This window comes from Saccopteryx leptura, chromosome 6, assembly GCF_036850995.1.
Source record: "Saccopteryx leptura isolate mSacLep1 chromosome 6, mSacLep1_pri_phased_curated, whole genome shotgun sequence".
NCBI lineage: Eukaryota > Metazoa > Chordata > Mammalia > Chiroptera > Emballonuridae > Saccopteryx > Saccopteryx leptura.
Window position 1 is genome coordinate 131,821,164 of NC_089508.1, and position 12,351 is coordinate 131,833,514.

The 12,351-nt window shown below is 51.4% G+C and overlaps 1 protein-coding gene across 2 annotated transcripts in view; it reads left to right on the forward strand.

The window, feature by feature from the left end:
• Nucleotides 1-12,351, forward strand: part of FSTL4 (follistatin like 4) — a 592,181-nt gene that overhangs the window by 406,249 nt on the left and 173,581 nt on the right. For both annotated transcript variants that reach the window (XM_066388059.1, XM_066388060.1), the window contains exon 6: nucleotides 3,493-3,616. In XM_066388059.1, the coding sequence (XP_066244156.1) occupies nucleotides 3,493-3,616 (124 nt within the window). The remainder of the gene's footprint in view (nucleotides 1-3,492; nucleotides 3,617-12,351) is intronic.

Here is a 12,351-nt window from a genome sequence, read left to right on the forward strand (position 1 = left end):
AGAGAACTGGAGATCTAGGGAAAGAGTGTCATTGGTAACTGTCTCTGTACTGGACACCTGGGAGGCTCTCTCCTTCAAGAGCAGCCCTTCCTCTGGGAATCTGGGAGTTGTTTTCAAGGCCTCTGAGGCTCTCTTACAAACAAAACGCTATCAGTGCCTTCTCCTCACCAGCCACCTTCAGCCTGATATTTGCAAACAAGCTTTGAAGCACTCACAGCTAGCTGGCAAAACACACACTTCACAGGTCCTGCCCTCTGATGTTGTCATTAGGAAATAAATCTTTGCTTCCCTGAGTCTTTTACTTTCCTCATTGGGAAGGTTAAATGGAAGCAGGTTTGATTTCACCAATCACCACTGGGGCTGTAACCCAGGCATCCCCAAGGTCTCACCCCTTGGGTCTCACTGTTCTTTAGTACCCAGGTATCAACAACCCACACCCCAGCCCGCTTCCCTGCAGGAAGCCCTGTGTCGTGCCCTGTTCTTCCTTTGAGAAAACATTTGGGTTGGGCCCTGTGGGTTGCCTGCACCCTAAACCCAGCAGACATGTCCATTCATCCAGCTACAGGAAGTGCAAGGGCAAGTAGCACCTGTGGCCGAGGGAAGTGAGGAAGGAGCAGCCCAGGCCCGGCCATTGCCGGCTGTCGGGCAGACCTTCATGTGCCGGTGGCAGGAAGGCAGGCTGGGTGGGCTAGAAGGGCCTGTGCTCCTGCTCCTGCCCCAGTGGTTGCCTCTAAAGGCCTGGGACCCTTGGGGCACAGCAGGCAGGTGCAAAGATATACAAGGAGGGCAAGGTCGGCCTCCCCAAGCAGGGTAGTGGGTGAGCTCGTCTGCAAAGGGCCCCTGCAGAGGACAGATAATAAGGGGTGAGTCCCACCTTTGATGCCACTATAAAGAAATCCTTCGTGTGATGCGGTGGCCAGGTCACCAGGAAGGACTGGGTTGGGGCAAGCCCTCACACTTACCATGTACCCTATGTGCTTGGCAAGAAGCCAGGTGCTTTCCCTGTGACGTAACAAACACAGAAGAGTTTCTTACTATGTAAGGAACTTTCCTCATTGGGAAGGTTAAATGGAAGCAGGTTTGATTTCACCAATCACCACTGGGGCTGTAACCCAGGCATCCCCAAGGTCTCACCCGTTGGGTCTCACTGTTCTTTAGTGGCTGAGATGCAGTGGCTGAGATGCAGGCTTCGCAGTCAGACTGTGGCATTCAAGTCCTGCCTCCAGCATTTTCTAGCTTGTGGGGCTTGGGAGACACCTCACCTCTCTGTGCCTCCATTTCTTGTCTATGATGATTACAAGGTCATCAGGGGGTTAAACCACTGAGACATGTGAAATACTGAGTGTAGTCCTGGACATGGGGTTATGTTCTCAATACGTGATATTGGTCAGTATCGATGTCACCGTCATTCTCTTGATTACTATGACTTGCTCAAACCTTCCAGGATCCTCTGCTGTGAAGTAGGCACTACTGTTACCTCCACTTCACAGATATTTTTAGATGAAAAAAACTAAGGCTCCAAGAAATCAAGCAGCTGGTGTGAGCTTGTTCACTGCCTAGGACACGATAGAGCAAAGATGAACCTGGGGGGGAGGAGGGGGCTGGTACGCATGCACCTGCTCTGGTCACAGCACTGGGGTCTCCCTGAGGGAAGAATGGCTCTCACCAGGAAGTGCCACTTGGTCCTCTCAAGGTCTGTGGGGCCAGCAAGGGCCCACAAACCCCAAGTATGGAACAGCCACCCTGAAACCATGCCACGCAGAGTCCCCTTCTCACAGCCTTCTTCTCCAGCCAGGCCAAAGCCTGCTTCCAGGGAGCATGATCAGGACCACAGAGTCAAAGGCACCTGCAGACCCCACTCTGCTCACCACATCTGGGAAACACCTGCAAGTTCACGCAGGCCTGGCTCCCAGGAGGCCTGCTGCCCAAGCCGCCTGGGCACATGCCCTCTCAGCCATGCCAGCCAGCATAGCGCCACCTCCATCAGCAACAGGTCCCCAGCTGTGGCTTGGCCCCCCAGTGGCGGGCCAGAAACCCACAGATTGCCCAGGTTGCTCAGGGAAAAGCCCAGGCCCCTTAGTTATGGTTCCCAGCAGGAAGAACCCTCCAGTGATTCCCCAGGCTACAGGCTGGCAGGGAGTGCTAGGACAGGCAGCTTGCCTTGCCCTGGACAGAGGCAGCTGTGGGCTCTTGGCCCCCTAGCCCACATGGCTCCCAGGTGGCTGCCAAGTAAACAGAACCTTTCTGGTCACATTACTCTAACCTGGCAGAGACGTGCCCTAAGGCACCTGAAGCCATTAACAAGCATGGTAATTGGATTATGATTCCCTCTTTAAAATTTAATGTATTTAAAGTCCATTTCATAAATCTACCACGCAGAGCCCAGCTAAAGGGGGCCTTACCTTGGCGCTGATTCAAAGGCATCACAGCAACTGGTTGATCCTATGAAAAGTTCATCAATTTCCAATGCAGAAATAAACAAAAGGAATTTCTGTCTCTGAAAGATTGATTCTAGGCATTACGGTTGATCTCCCTTTTATCGACCACTCTTACTTGCTGATCATGAAGGGTCATTTTTTTAACATTATCACATTAAATTGCCTTTAATGTGGCAGACTAAACTGAGACTGTTAAATAAAGAAAAGATGCCTCTGTCCCCCTCTCATCCCCAAAGTAAAATCATTTCCTTCTGAGAGTTCCTTCTGAGCATTGTTCCTGTAGATACGCCAGCCTCCGGCTCCAGCTGAGAGAGGGTGCCTATAATTTGTGCCTTTAGTCACCTTTGGGCATGTGGCTGGTGATGCTGGGGAGGCCTCTGTACTCTGCAGCCCAGGCCACATCCAGAGAGGAATTCATGCCAGAGTCCTGAGGACAGATGTTTGTGTCCCTCGCAGGACAGGGCAGGCCAAGGCAGGGGCTCAGACCTAGGTCTTCAGAATGGTGGCACTCCCTTTCTGGGGGCGGGGGGTGCTGTGGCAGGAGGTGCAGCCCTGAGATTGATAAGGGCTGTGGGAGTGAGGGAGGAGGCACTCATGCAGCAGGGTCCTCCCAGCTAGCTGTCCCCAGCCGGGAACCAGGAGACCTCTGTCAGCTACTATTTATTTGCTGAGTTTACTTGATCAAATCCTTTCTCTTCTCTGTTTCCCCATCAATAGCATGGAGGGGTCGATCAGCTGGCCTCAAGGACCCCTTCAACCTCAGACTGTCTGGAGTCTGTCCACCCAGATGGGGAAAAGACATGCCTGAACATTAATCTCGACTCTGCCCCAACCACTGTGTGACCTTAGGAAAGTCCCCTCCCCATTCTGAACCTGTTTTCTCATCCACAAAGAGGGAGGGTCAAACAAGAGAAAACCAGATAGCTCAGATGCTCCCCATTGCCTGTGAAGCTGTCACTGGCGTCCTCCCTGACAGCCTGAACTGTGTTCCAGCGAAGCCTTACAGCTCTGAGCTCATTCCCAGCTCTGGCCTTGTCCCCTCCCCCACCCACAGCACGTGCTGAAGGGGCAGGACCTGGAAGAAGACTTCCCGGGATGCTCGCCCAGTGACCTCCTTCGATTTGATGACTACAACAGTGATGGCTGGCTGACCCTCCGAGAGTTCTACACAGCCTTTCGTAAGTAAGGCCCCTGCCAGGCCAGCGGAAACTGGGCTGGGGTCCGCCCGCATTCCTGCACCAAAATGTGTCAGGGGCTGGAGACTGTCCTCTGTTGTCTCCAGCACTGGCTTCTTTTATCTATGAAAGCACTTGGATTTGTTTTGCAGCAAGCTTGAGCTTGAAAAGGGTAAAGGAGAGTGGGTTGGGAGAGGGGGCGTGGGTCTGTTCTTCTTGGATAGAGGACCTTCTTGCCATCATTTGAGGAACACGGGACTATGTCTGGGACTACACTGCTGGACACCCCAGGGGAAGGCTGTGTCTGCACATGGAGGGAGCAGACTTTAGGGCTGCCCCCCCCCCAGCTGTGGCCTGGCACCCCAGGAGGAAGGTACTGCAGAAGGGTTCTAGAGGCTGGGGAAGGAGCTTCCACAGAGAGCTCACAGAGTTCAGCAACGAAGAGAGGTAAGGTTGGTACGGGAGTTATTTTGAGCCCAAAAGAGATGAAGCCCCTTTATGTCAGACAGTATTCAGGCTCTGCTTAAAGCAGATAATACATGTGCACCCTGTGTGACTGGTCCCTGGACTTGACCTTCAGACCCTGGAATTTGAGACATAGATGTGAGAACCCCAGGGTGCACTGAGCCTCTGAGCCACAGATCCTGGCATTTCCCCCAGCCCCTGGAGTTCCACTGTTCAGAAAGATGTTGGTGCTTCCTGCTGACATCTCCTCCTGCAGTTGGTATTCCAAACATTCACAAGGCCGATAGGTAGTCCTTGGCAAGAAGGGCTCTTGTGGAAGATAGAAAAGGTACTTGTAGGACATAAGAGGAGAGAAACAAACATGATTCCCTGCTGTGAGCTTGACACAGGGGTGCCTTTCCAGCTCATAGCATCCCTATTGCCAAGGAAGTACACAGCCCACAGTACAGGGCTCTGCTTGTTATGTCCTGACTAGGGATGGCCCTCATCATCCTCCTCCCTGCCCACTATTATATAGCACTCATATCTGCTTATAGTAGTTAGAATAAGGTGTGAATGACTGATAGGCATAGCCTGCTTTGTTTGCTTTGTGGATCAAGGAGTTTATTCCCTGATATAAATCTCTAAATTTGGGAATGCATGGAAGTATCAGCAGCTCCCTAGTTCTCAAGAGCACAGTGTTAGATTTTTCAGGCATTTTCAAGGCAAACAAACAATTGGTAGCTTTTAACCAGCTGTGGTGGGAGTAGTCACACCACAGAAATTTACAATATACAGATGATACAAAAAGGAAGGCGGGGTTTTCTCTCAGGAGAGTCAGTTGTTAAACATTGACCTGTACATCACTCCTAACCCCAGAGTCCACCTCCTACAACATCCTCTTCATCCACCGTCCCCAAACCAAGACCTCCTGATGGTTTTAATCCCTGTTGAATCTGGACAGGACAGAGTGGGGTGCTAAGGGCAGATGACAGGGAGATTAGCCCTCCACGACAGGAAAGCAGCATCAAGTGTTCTGGGGATGCATCAGAGACATCTCCAGCAGGCCCCTCAGCAAAAGAAGCTATAAAGGAAGAGGTTGGTGTGTCCTGAGCCAGGGGCCACAGCTGGACTTCAAGACTCAGAGGACACAGCAGGCATCACCACTCAGACATCCCACAATGGCAGCGTTCAGCAGAGAAGGGCACTGCTCAGGCTCTGTCCTGGGCCTCAGTACCACCGAAGCCTCTGTTCATGAGCTTTGTCCCTGGGAATCAGTCTGGGGCCGAATAGGAAGCTGTTGACTTTCCTCTAGGAGACAGGAGCATTCCTCCTCCTACCCCCGTGAACAAAAATGCCCCCTGGCCTCCCTCCGGAGAGTCCTGATAAACACAGCTGTCCGTGGGAATGGAGGGCAGTCCTCACTTCCCCTCCAGCCATATATATGTCTCATGCAGAGCAATGTGAGGTCTGCTTCCCTCATTCCTGGGTAGTTATTTGAAAAGCATTATAATCATCATTTTTAAAGCAAATTAGATTCTGCTGTTGCCTTGGACTTGTTTTGAACCAGGCAGCCAAACCATTCATCACAGCCCAACCCAAATAATAGATATGCAATAAAATGTAAACTCGTAGACATTAAGGAATCCACAAATAAGTTAACCCACTCTAAAGGCCAGACACGCAGCTACTCAGTGCACGTGGGATCAGTGGTTTTTCAAAGTCATAGGAACTCTGAACTGAAGTCCCAGAATTCTGGGAATGGATTGATGGTTCAGTGAATGTTAAACAGGTCATTGAAGTGGGACATTTAGTATAATTTATAACCCAGAAATCAATGGACATTAAAGAAAGCTCACTGCAACTCAGAAATAGCTCAAATGTGTCAACAACATTATGGATTTTATTATTAAAACTGGAGCTGATGGACTGTCAATGATTGAGACTTTAAAATTTTATTTTCCAGTGTCTGTTTTGCTATGGTCCTTGAATACCAGCTTTATCAAAGGATGAGTTTGGGGCATTTTCCCTGGAGAAGCAGCTTATATGTTCAAGTTTGGGGGTTGGGGACCTCTAAATCACATCTTCATGTCTGGCATCTCGTGAGAAGGTCTGTTTGCCATTGTCTGCAGCAAGTGCCTGGTGGTTGCCCATGCTCAGCTGAGCTGGTTCGTGGGGGGCTGCACCATACTCTACAGACAGGTGCCACTCTCCCAAGAGAAGAGCAGGGACAGGCACCTCAACCATGGACATCTGCTTAGCCCCTTCCTACCTGTCAGATGGAGCTAAGGCTCCCAGTCGCTGTCTTCATACAGTGACATGAGTGAACTATGAGGGTGGCCTCCCTCTCATTCCTATTTATCACTTAAACATCCTGTTCAGTTGCTCTTGGCTTTCCAAATCACTGGCTAGCCTGGGAACTAAGGGTGCACTGTGCTTTCGCACCCTCCACCCTCCCACCGGCCCTGCCCAACAAGCAGCAGAACCAGCTGCTGGCCTCGCTAGGAGGTTGGGACCTGGGCCCCAGGTCACTGGTGAGCCAGATGCATGCTGGCCCTGTCTTGTATCGAAGTACATTAATCTAAAAGTTGCTCGTTTAAAAAGCTTTTCAATAATGCATGTTTTTGCGTTTCTCTGAACATTTGGGCTGGGATCTTGGGAAAAATATGTTGCTTAAATGAGGATTTCTTTTCTCACTTCAAATATTTACAAGTTTCTTCTGCTTTTTAGAAAGGTACTTGTCCTTTAATGAATCCTATGACAGCAATGTGTTGGATGTGAAGGAAGGGTTTAGGCAGCTGGCAGTACAGGAAGGAGGCCTCATGTGTGAATGTTGTGGGATCACATATAATGTCCAGGAGGGGCACCCGTGTCCAGTGGACCATCGGAAGGTGCTGTATGGATCAGACACCCTACCTCAGCTCCTAGCGGGCAGGAAGGAAAACAGGAATTTTATCTGATTATTGAAATACCTCAGTATCCAGGGCAACCCTGTGAAACAGATGAAATGGTCACCTGATGAATATACAGCTGTTTTTCTGCATTGTCACTGGAAAATGAAAGGACAGTGCCGTGTCATTTTCATCTAGGATGAGTTGTGCTGGCACAGGCCAGACCCTGTGCCAGTCAGAACTCATAGCCACCAGGACATGAGCAGGATGGCAAAATACGCCCATGGCAAGCACCCCTCCCCCAGCTTCTCATCCACACAGGGAGTTTTGATGGCGAGGATACAGCTTTATCCTCCATTTGGTTCCTGAGTTTGGGATAATGAGTACCTAGATCTCAGATAGCATGGGATTCATCAAAAATTGTATCTGAATCTATTTGGCTCTTGAATTTGGAGAACAAGTAATACCTAAATGCCAGCATCCATCTGGGCCAAGACCAGGACCATTGGTGTGATGGCGACCCTAATCCCAAGGGGACAAACCATAGTTGCTCACACAGGACTTGCAAATCAAGTAGCAAATTCACTACCTTTGTTACCTCATTTTCTCAAGAGCATACAACAGTGAGATTGGAGTGGCCAAAGGGGAATTGAACATTGGAAGGCAGAAAAGGTGCTGGGTCTCACCACCCCCTTCCCAGGACAGAGATGGGGGAACTGTCTCCTTGCCTCAGGCATGGAGAGAGGGTCTTTAAGGAGGCTCCAGAGCTTGCTGAGTGCCCAGGAGGCAAAGTCAGTGTGCGTCTACATGGTTTTGCTAACACCTGTCATCTGCCAGCTCTGTGTACTATTTCCCAGTTTACAGATGAGAAAACTGAGACTGAGAAAAGTTAAGGAGCTAACCCAAAGTCAACAGGTAGAAGAAGGAGTTGAACCCAAGTGCTTGATGGTTAAGAATGTAGACTCAGAGCTGGTTCGAATCCTTGTTTTGCCACTTATTATCTCTGTGACCCAGTAAGCTGGGTTTCAAGTTCCTCTTCCGTATAATGGGCAGAAGCATCACTGTCACTGAGCAAGGGCCCAACACGCATAGAAGCCAATACTGTGGCACTGGCTTTAGGGAAAAGAAAAAGCTCTATTGTGAAGTCAACTGGCAAGGACACAGGAGGCCAGGCTTAAATCTGTCTCCCAGATCGAGGGTTTGAGGTGGGATTTCAGGGGCTGCAGCACCAAATCTTTCTAGAACAAGACCCTTTGCTTCGGGAAGGGTTCCAGTATTCAGGTTCCAGCCATGTGCCTGTCCTTCAGGGTTCTGTGGGGGGAAGAAACTTTGGTTCCAGGATCTCCTCTGCCATGCTCTGGCTGCGCGAACTTCAGTTTGTTCTGTTGTCCTGGACAGGGCAGGGCCAGCGGAGGTGCTCTGTGGTCACACTCCACGTGGGGTTAGTCGCAACTAAGTGAGGTAATAAGCACGAAGCGACAAGAACGATGCCTTGCGTGGGGCAGTGCTGAGTAATCACTGACCAGGGGGATCAGTGACGGAGGTGGTGATGGTGATGAGAAAGAGTTCTCTGTGTTCCCACAGCTCCTCCCTCCCAGCCCGTCACCCTGCGCCATGTCACTGTCCAATTGCCAACATTAATCCATAAGCTCCATGACGGAGGAGCTGCTTTGCTCAACACGTGCCCTTGCCTAGCATGGGATCTGCACCCAGAAAGCCCTAGGTAAAATGTTTACTAGGTGAGGGGATAAAATATATGGAGAAATATACTTGACAAACAGGGGTTCAAATACAATGTGACTGTCACAAGGGACCCAGAGGGCCTGTGCATGTCCCCAGGGAGCCCAGAAGGCAGCTTGTTGGGGTCCCACAGCCAGGCCCCTGGCTGGGAGCACCAGCCAGGCTGAACTAGGCCAGCCAGGGCCCCGCAGGGGCTGCCTCACAGCCCAGATGTCCTGAGCCGCTGGGTGAGCGCTGGGCTGTGAGGCCACCTCTCATGCCACATGGGCCTTGTGCTGCCTTGTGGAGACAAAGGCAGCTGTCCCATCAAGCTCCCACTCTGCTTCCAGGGCCACTAATTGGCCATTTAGCCCTCCTCAGGAGAAGTTCTTTCAGGCAATTAGGTCACCTGCCACTGCTTCATTACCTCCACCTCCAGCAGCTGTGTGAGCAGGTAAGGGCTCCTGCTAGTCTGCTGCTCAGCCCTGTGGTGTCCGGGCCCATGGCCATGTCCCCAACAGAGGCAGCAGACCAGCTTCAAGAAGGCCAGGCTTAGCCAGTGGTTGACTTTGCCATCTCTGTGCTAATCCGTACACCTTGGGAAATAATTTATTAGCATGGAATGTGGGTTTGTATTTCTTCTGAGCTCAGCTCCTGAGAACCCAAAACACACCTGTACAGCCCCAGCTCAGCCCCCATGGCTACCTCCCTCCTCCCTGAGGCCTCACCACAATAAAAGCTTGACCCCTGCAAAGGAAGACACAGCACAGAACCTTGGGGCCTCTGCCATAGCACACCCTGCTGAAACCTGGAGGCCCTGCCACTTACAGTCCCCAAGCTGGGCCCTGGCAGGCCAAAGAGGGCAGGATAAGAGGGCAGGCCTCTCAAGCAAATCTGCTGAGCACAGAGACCCAAGCCGTGACTCAGGTCAGTCCTAAGAATAGTCAAGGAAGCAGCACCATATCAGATCACTGTGGGGAGACTGACTGGGCATGTCTTTCTCGAAGCTAGCGTAGCCAGACTCTCTGAAGTAAGGAGAGGCATCTGGGCAGGGGAGGTGTAGGCGTGTGCTCTCTCTCAGCCACACTTGAAGTGTAGTGTCCTTTTAAGGGGCAGACCAGCTGACCAGAGCAGTTTAGAGCAGTGGTCTCCAACCTTTTTTGGGCCACGGACCGGTTTAATGTCAGAAAATATTTTCACGGACCGGCCTTTAGGGTGGGACAGATAAATGTATCACGTGACCAAGACAAGCATCAAGAGTGAGTCTTAGACGGATGTAACAGAGGAAATCTGGTCATTTTTTAAAAATAAAACATCATTCAGACTTAAATATAAATAAAACAGAAATAATGTAAGTTATTTATTCTTTCTCTGCAGATCGGTACCAAATGGCCCACGGACCAGTACCGGTCCGCAGCCCGGTGGTTGGGGACCACTGGTTTAGAGGAGCCTGGCCAGGCAGCGAGACCATGCACGAGAAAAGTTGTAGCAGCTGGGACTGGAGCTTAGGAGGAGGAGAGCATTAAATGAGTCAACACTCACACACTCACAGAGTCCATTCTGTGGCCTACAGCAGGCAGGCAACACCACATGAGCAGGACAGCCAGCCCTGCCTGCATGTAGCTTGCATTCTGTCAGGGAGGCAGCTGGAAACAGAAAAACAACCAGATCGACCAAGTAGGAGCTGGGACAGAGAACAATGATGCAGGGCTGGCAGGAAGACCCTGCTTTCCCGGAGAGGACAGGAAGGGACATTTGAGTGAGGCCTGCACACCAGGTTGCAGATAACCAGGCAAAGGGCCAGGAGAAAGGTGGCACCAACCAGTGGGGGAAGGCTGTGACTCTGAAGGGGCAAAGGGCTTGGGTGAGTGAGGAGGGAGGCTGTCCTGGTGGGAATGGCCTATGTGTGGGGCCCCAGAGGGCAGAACTGGGAGAAAGCAGACAGCTACCACCCAGACTGCAGAGTTTCTGGAGAGTGGTGAGGCCCCACTGCTGCAGGTGCACCAGCCCAGGCAAGTCACTGGCGAGGAGACTGGGTGTCAGCTGGAGAGCTGAACTTGGCCATGGAAGCGCCTTCATTGATGACTGTCAGGACAGACAAGGGAGCAGAGGTCTCACTCAAGGAACTGGTGCTCCGGTGCCTGTGCTCTGTCTTGCAGGCCCCACAACTGGGAGTGTGCATGCCCTCTGAAGGCTGGAATACCACTGCTGGTTCCTGGCAGGAGCAGGGGGTGTTCCATGAGTACTGCATCCCCGTGGGAGCAGGGCCGGTGAAGTGCCCTCCCCTGCACGATGCATGTACAGGGCTCAGGGGGTGGGGCAGTCTCGCTCCTCATTGCTCTATATAGGGGTCAGTTCTGAGCCAGAACTGCTGCTTGCCACCCATTCAGCCCTCCACCACTTTCTTCTTAGAAATGTCAAACCCAGACACCTCTTTCCCATCTTGGATGCTTTGCTTCTAACAGCTGTACCTGGTGCCCAGCACTTTCTAACCATTCTTTGGAGCTGAGCCCTCAAGCACTTCCCATTTTTAAAGATCCCAGCTAGACGCTGTCAATGGCCTCAGCACAGAGCAACTGAATAGCAGAAAATGAACTAATTATAGGTTGTTATTGAAAACCTATTATATACAAATTGCAAAGAAAACTCATTAAAATATGATGTTTTGCAGGGTTGTGGTTTTTTTAAAAATCCTCCTCTTGGAGGGAGAGGCAGGGGCAGGCAGTGGCTGGGTACTTTCTCCTTACAGTTCTGGGTAAGCACTCCCCACAGGGCTGCAGACCAGGCTTCTGGGGCTGAGGCTCACATGTCACAGCGCCCAGTCTGACATTGTGCAACATGGAGAAATAAAATTTTGCATGGAACAGAGAGATTTCTGAATGTTACTAAATACTGAGAAATGGCTACAGAGGAAACAAAGAATTTCATTGCAAAGATATAAAATGAGAACAATTTAAATGCCAGCTTTTTACGAGGATAGCATTGTATTGTCTTTGTAAATTTGTGTTTTTAGCAAACCTTTTGTGAGGACTTCAACAGCAATTAAGTGCTGAAGGTCACATTACCTACCAATTTTGAGCTTGCTCCCTGGAAAAGGGTGCTCCCTGGGAGAAGAGCATCCAGAAGGCTTGGGCTGTGAATGACCACGCCCCGCAGAACCCAGATCTCCAAGGGGCTTCCCAGAGGCAGGGCAGCCTTCCGGATTTAGGCAAGAGCCCAGAAAGCAAGCTGAGGGCAATGTAGGGGCACAACTCAGGCCTGCTGCCTCCTGGTCCCTCCAGCAGCACCCGCTGTGTCTCAGTGCAGGGTAGCCCAGGGATGGGATGGGCTCTGCGCCCCCAGGGCCCCAGCGTGTTGAGGTGGGGAGAACCCGTGACTGAGAGGTAAGCCTCCCTAAGCCTGTACACACCCGGGAAGAGTGCTCAGAGCACCGATCATGGTCCTCTACCAGTGGTCTTCCCCCCCCTCCAGCCACCTTTCTGCAGCCCCTCTGACTGTGGTCTCCGAGGCACCCACTACCACTATGCAGGTCAAGCTTGTGGGCTACACAGGAGCAAGGTGCTAGGGAGAGGAGGGCTGTGAGAAGGGCCACTCACATAAATACAGCGACTTCCTAAGTAGGTAGCATGTAGGCCACACCCAGGGCTAGGGCACTCAGAAGTCCCAGCAGCCAGAGAGCCAGGC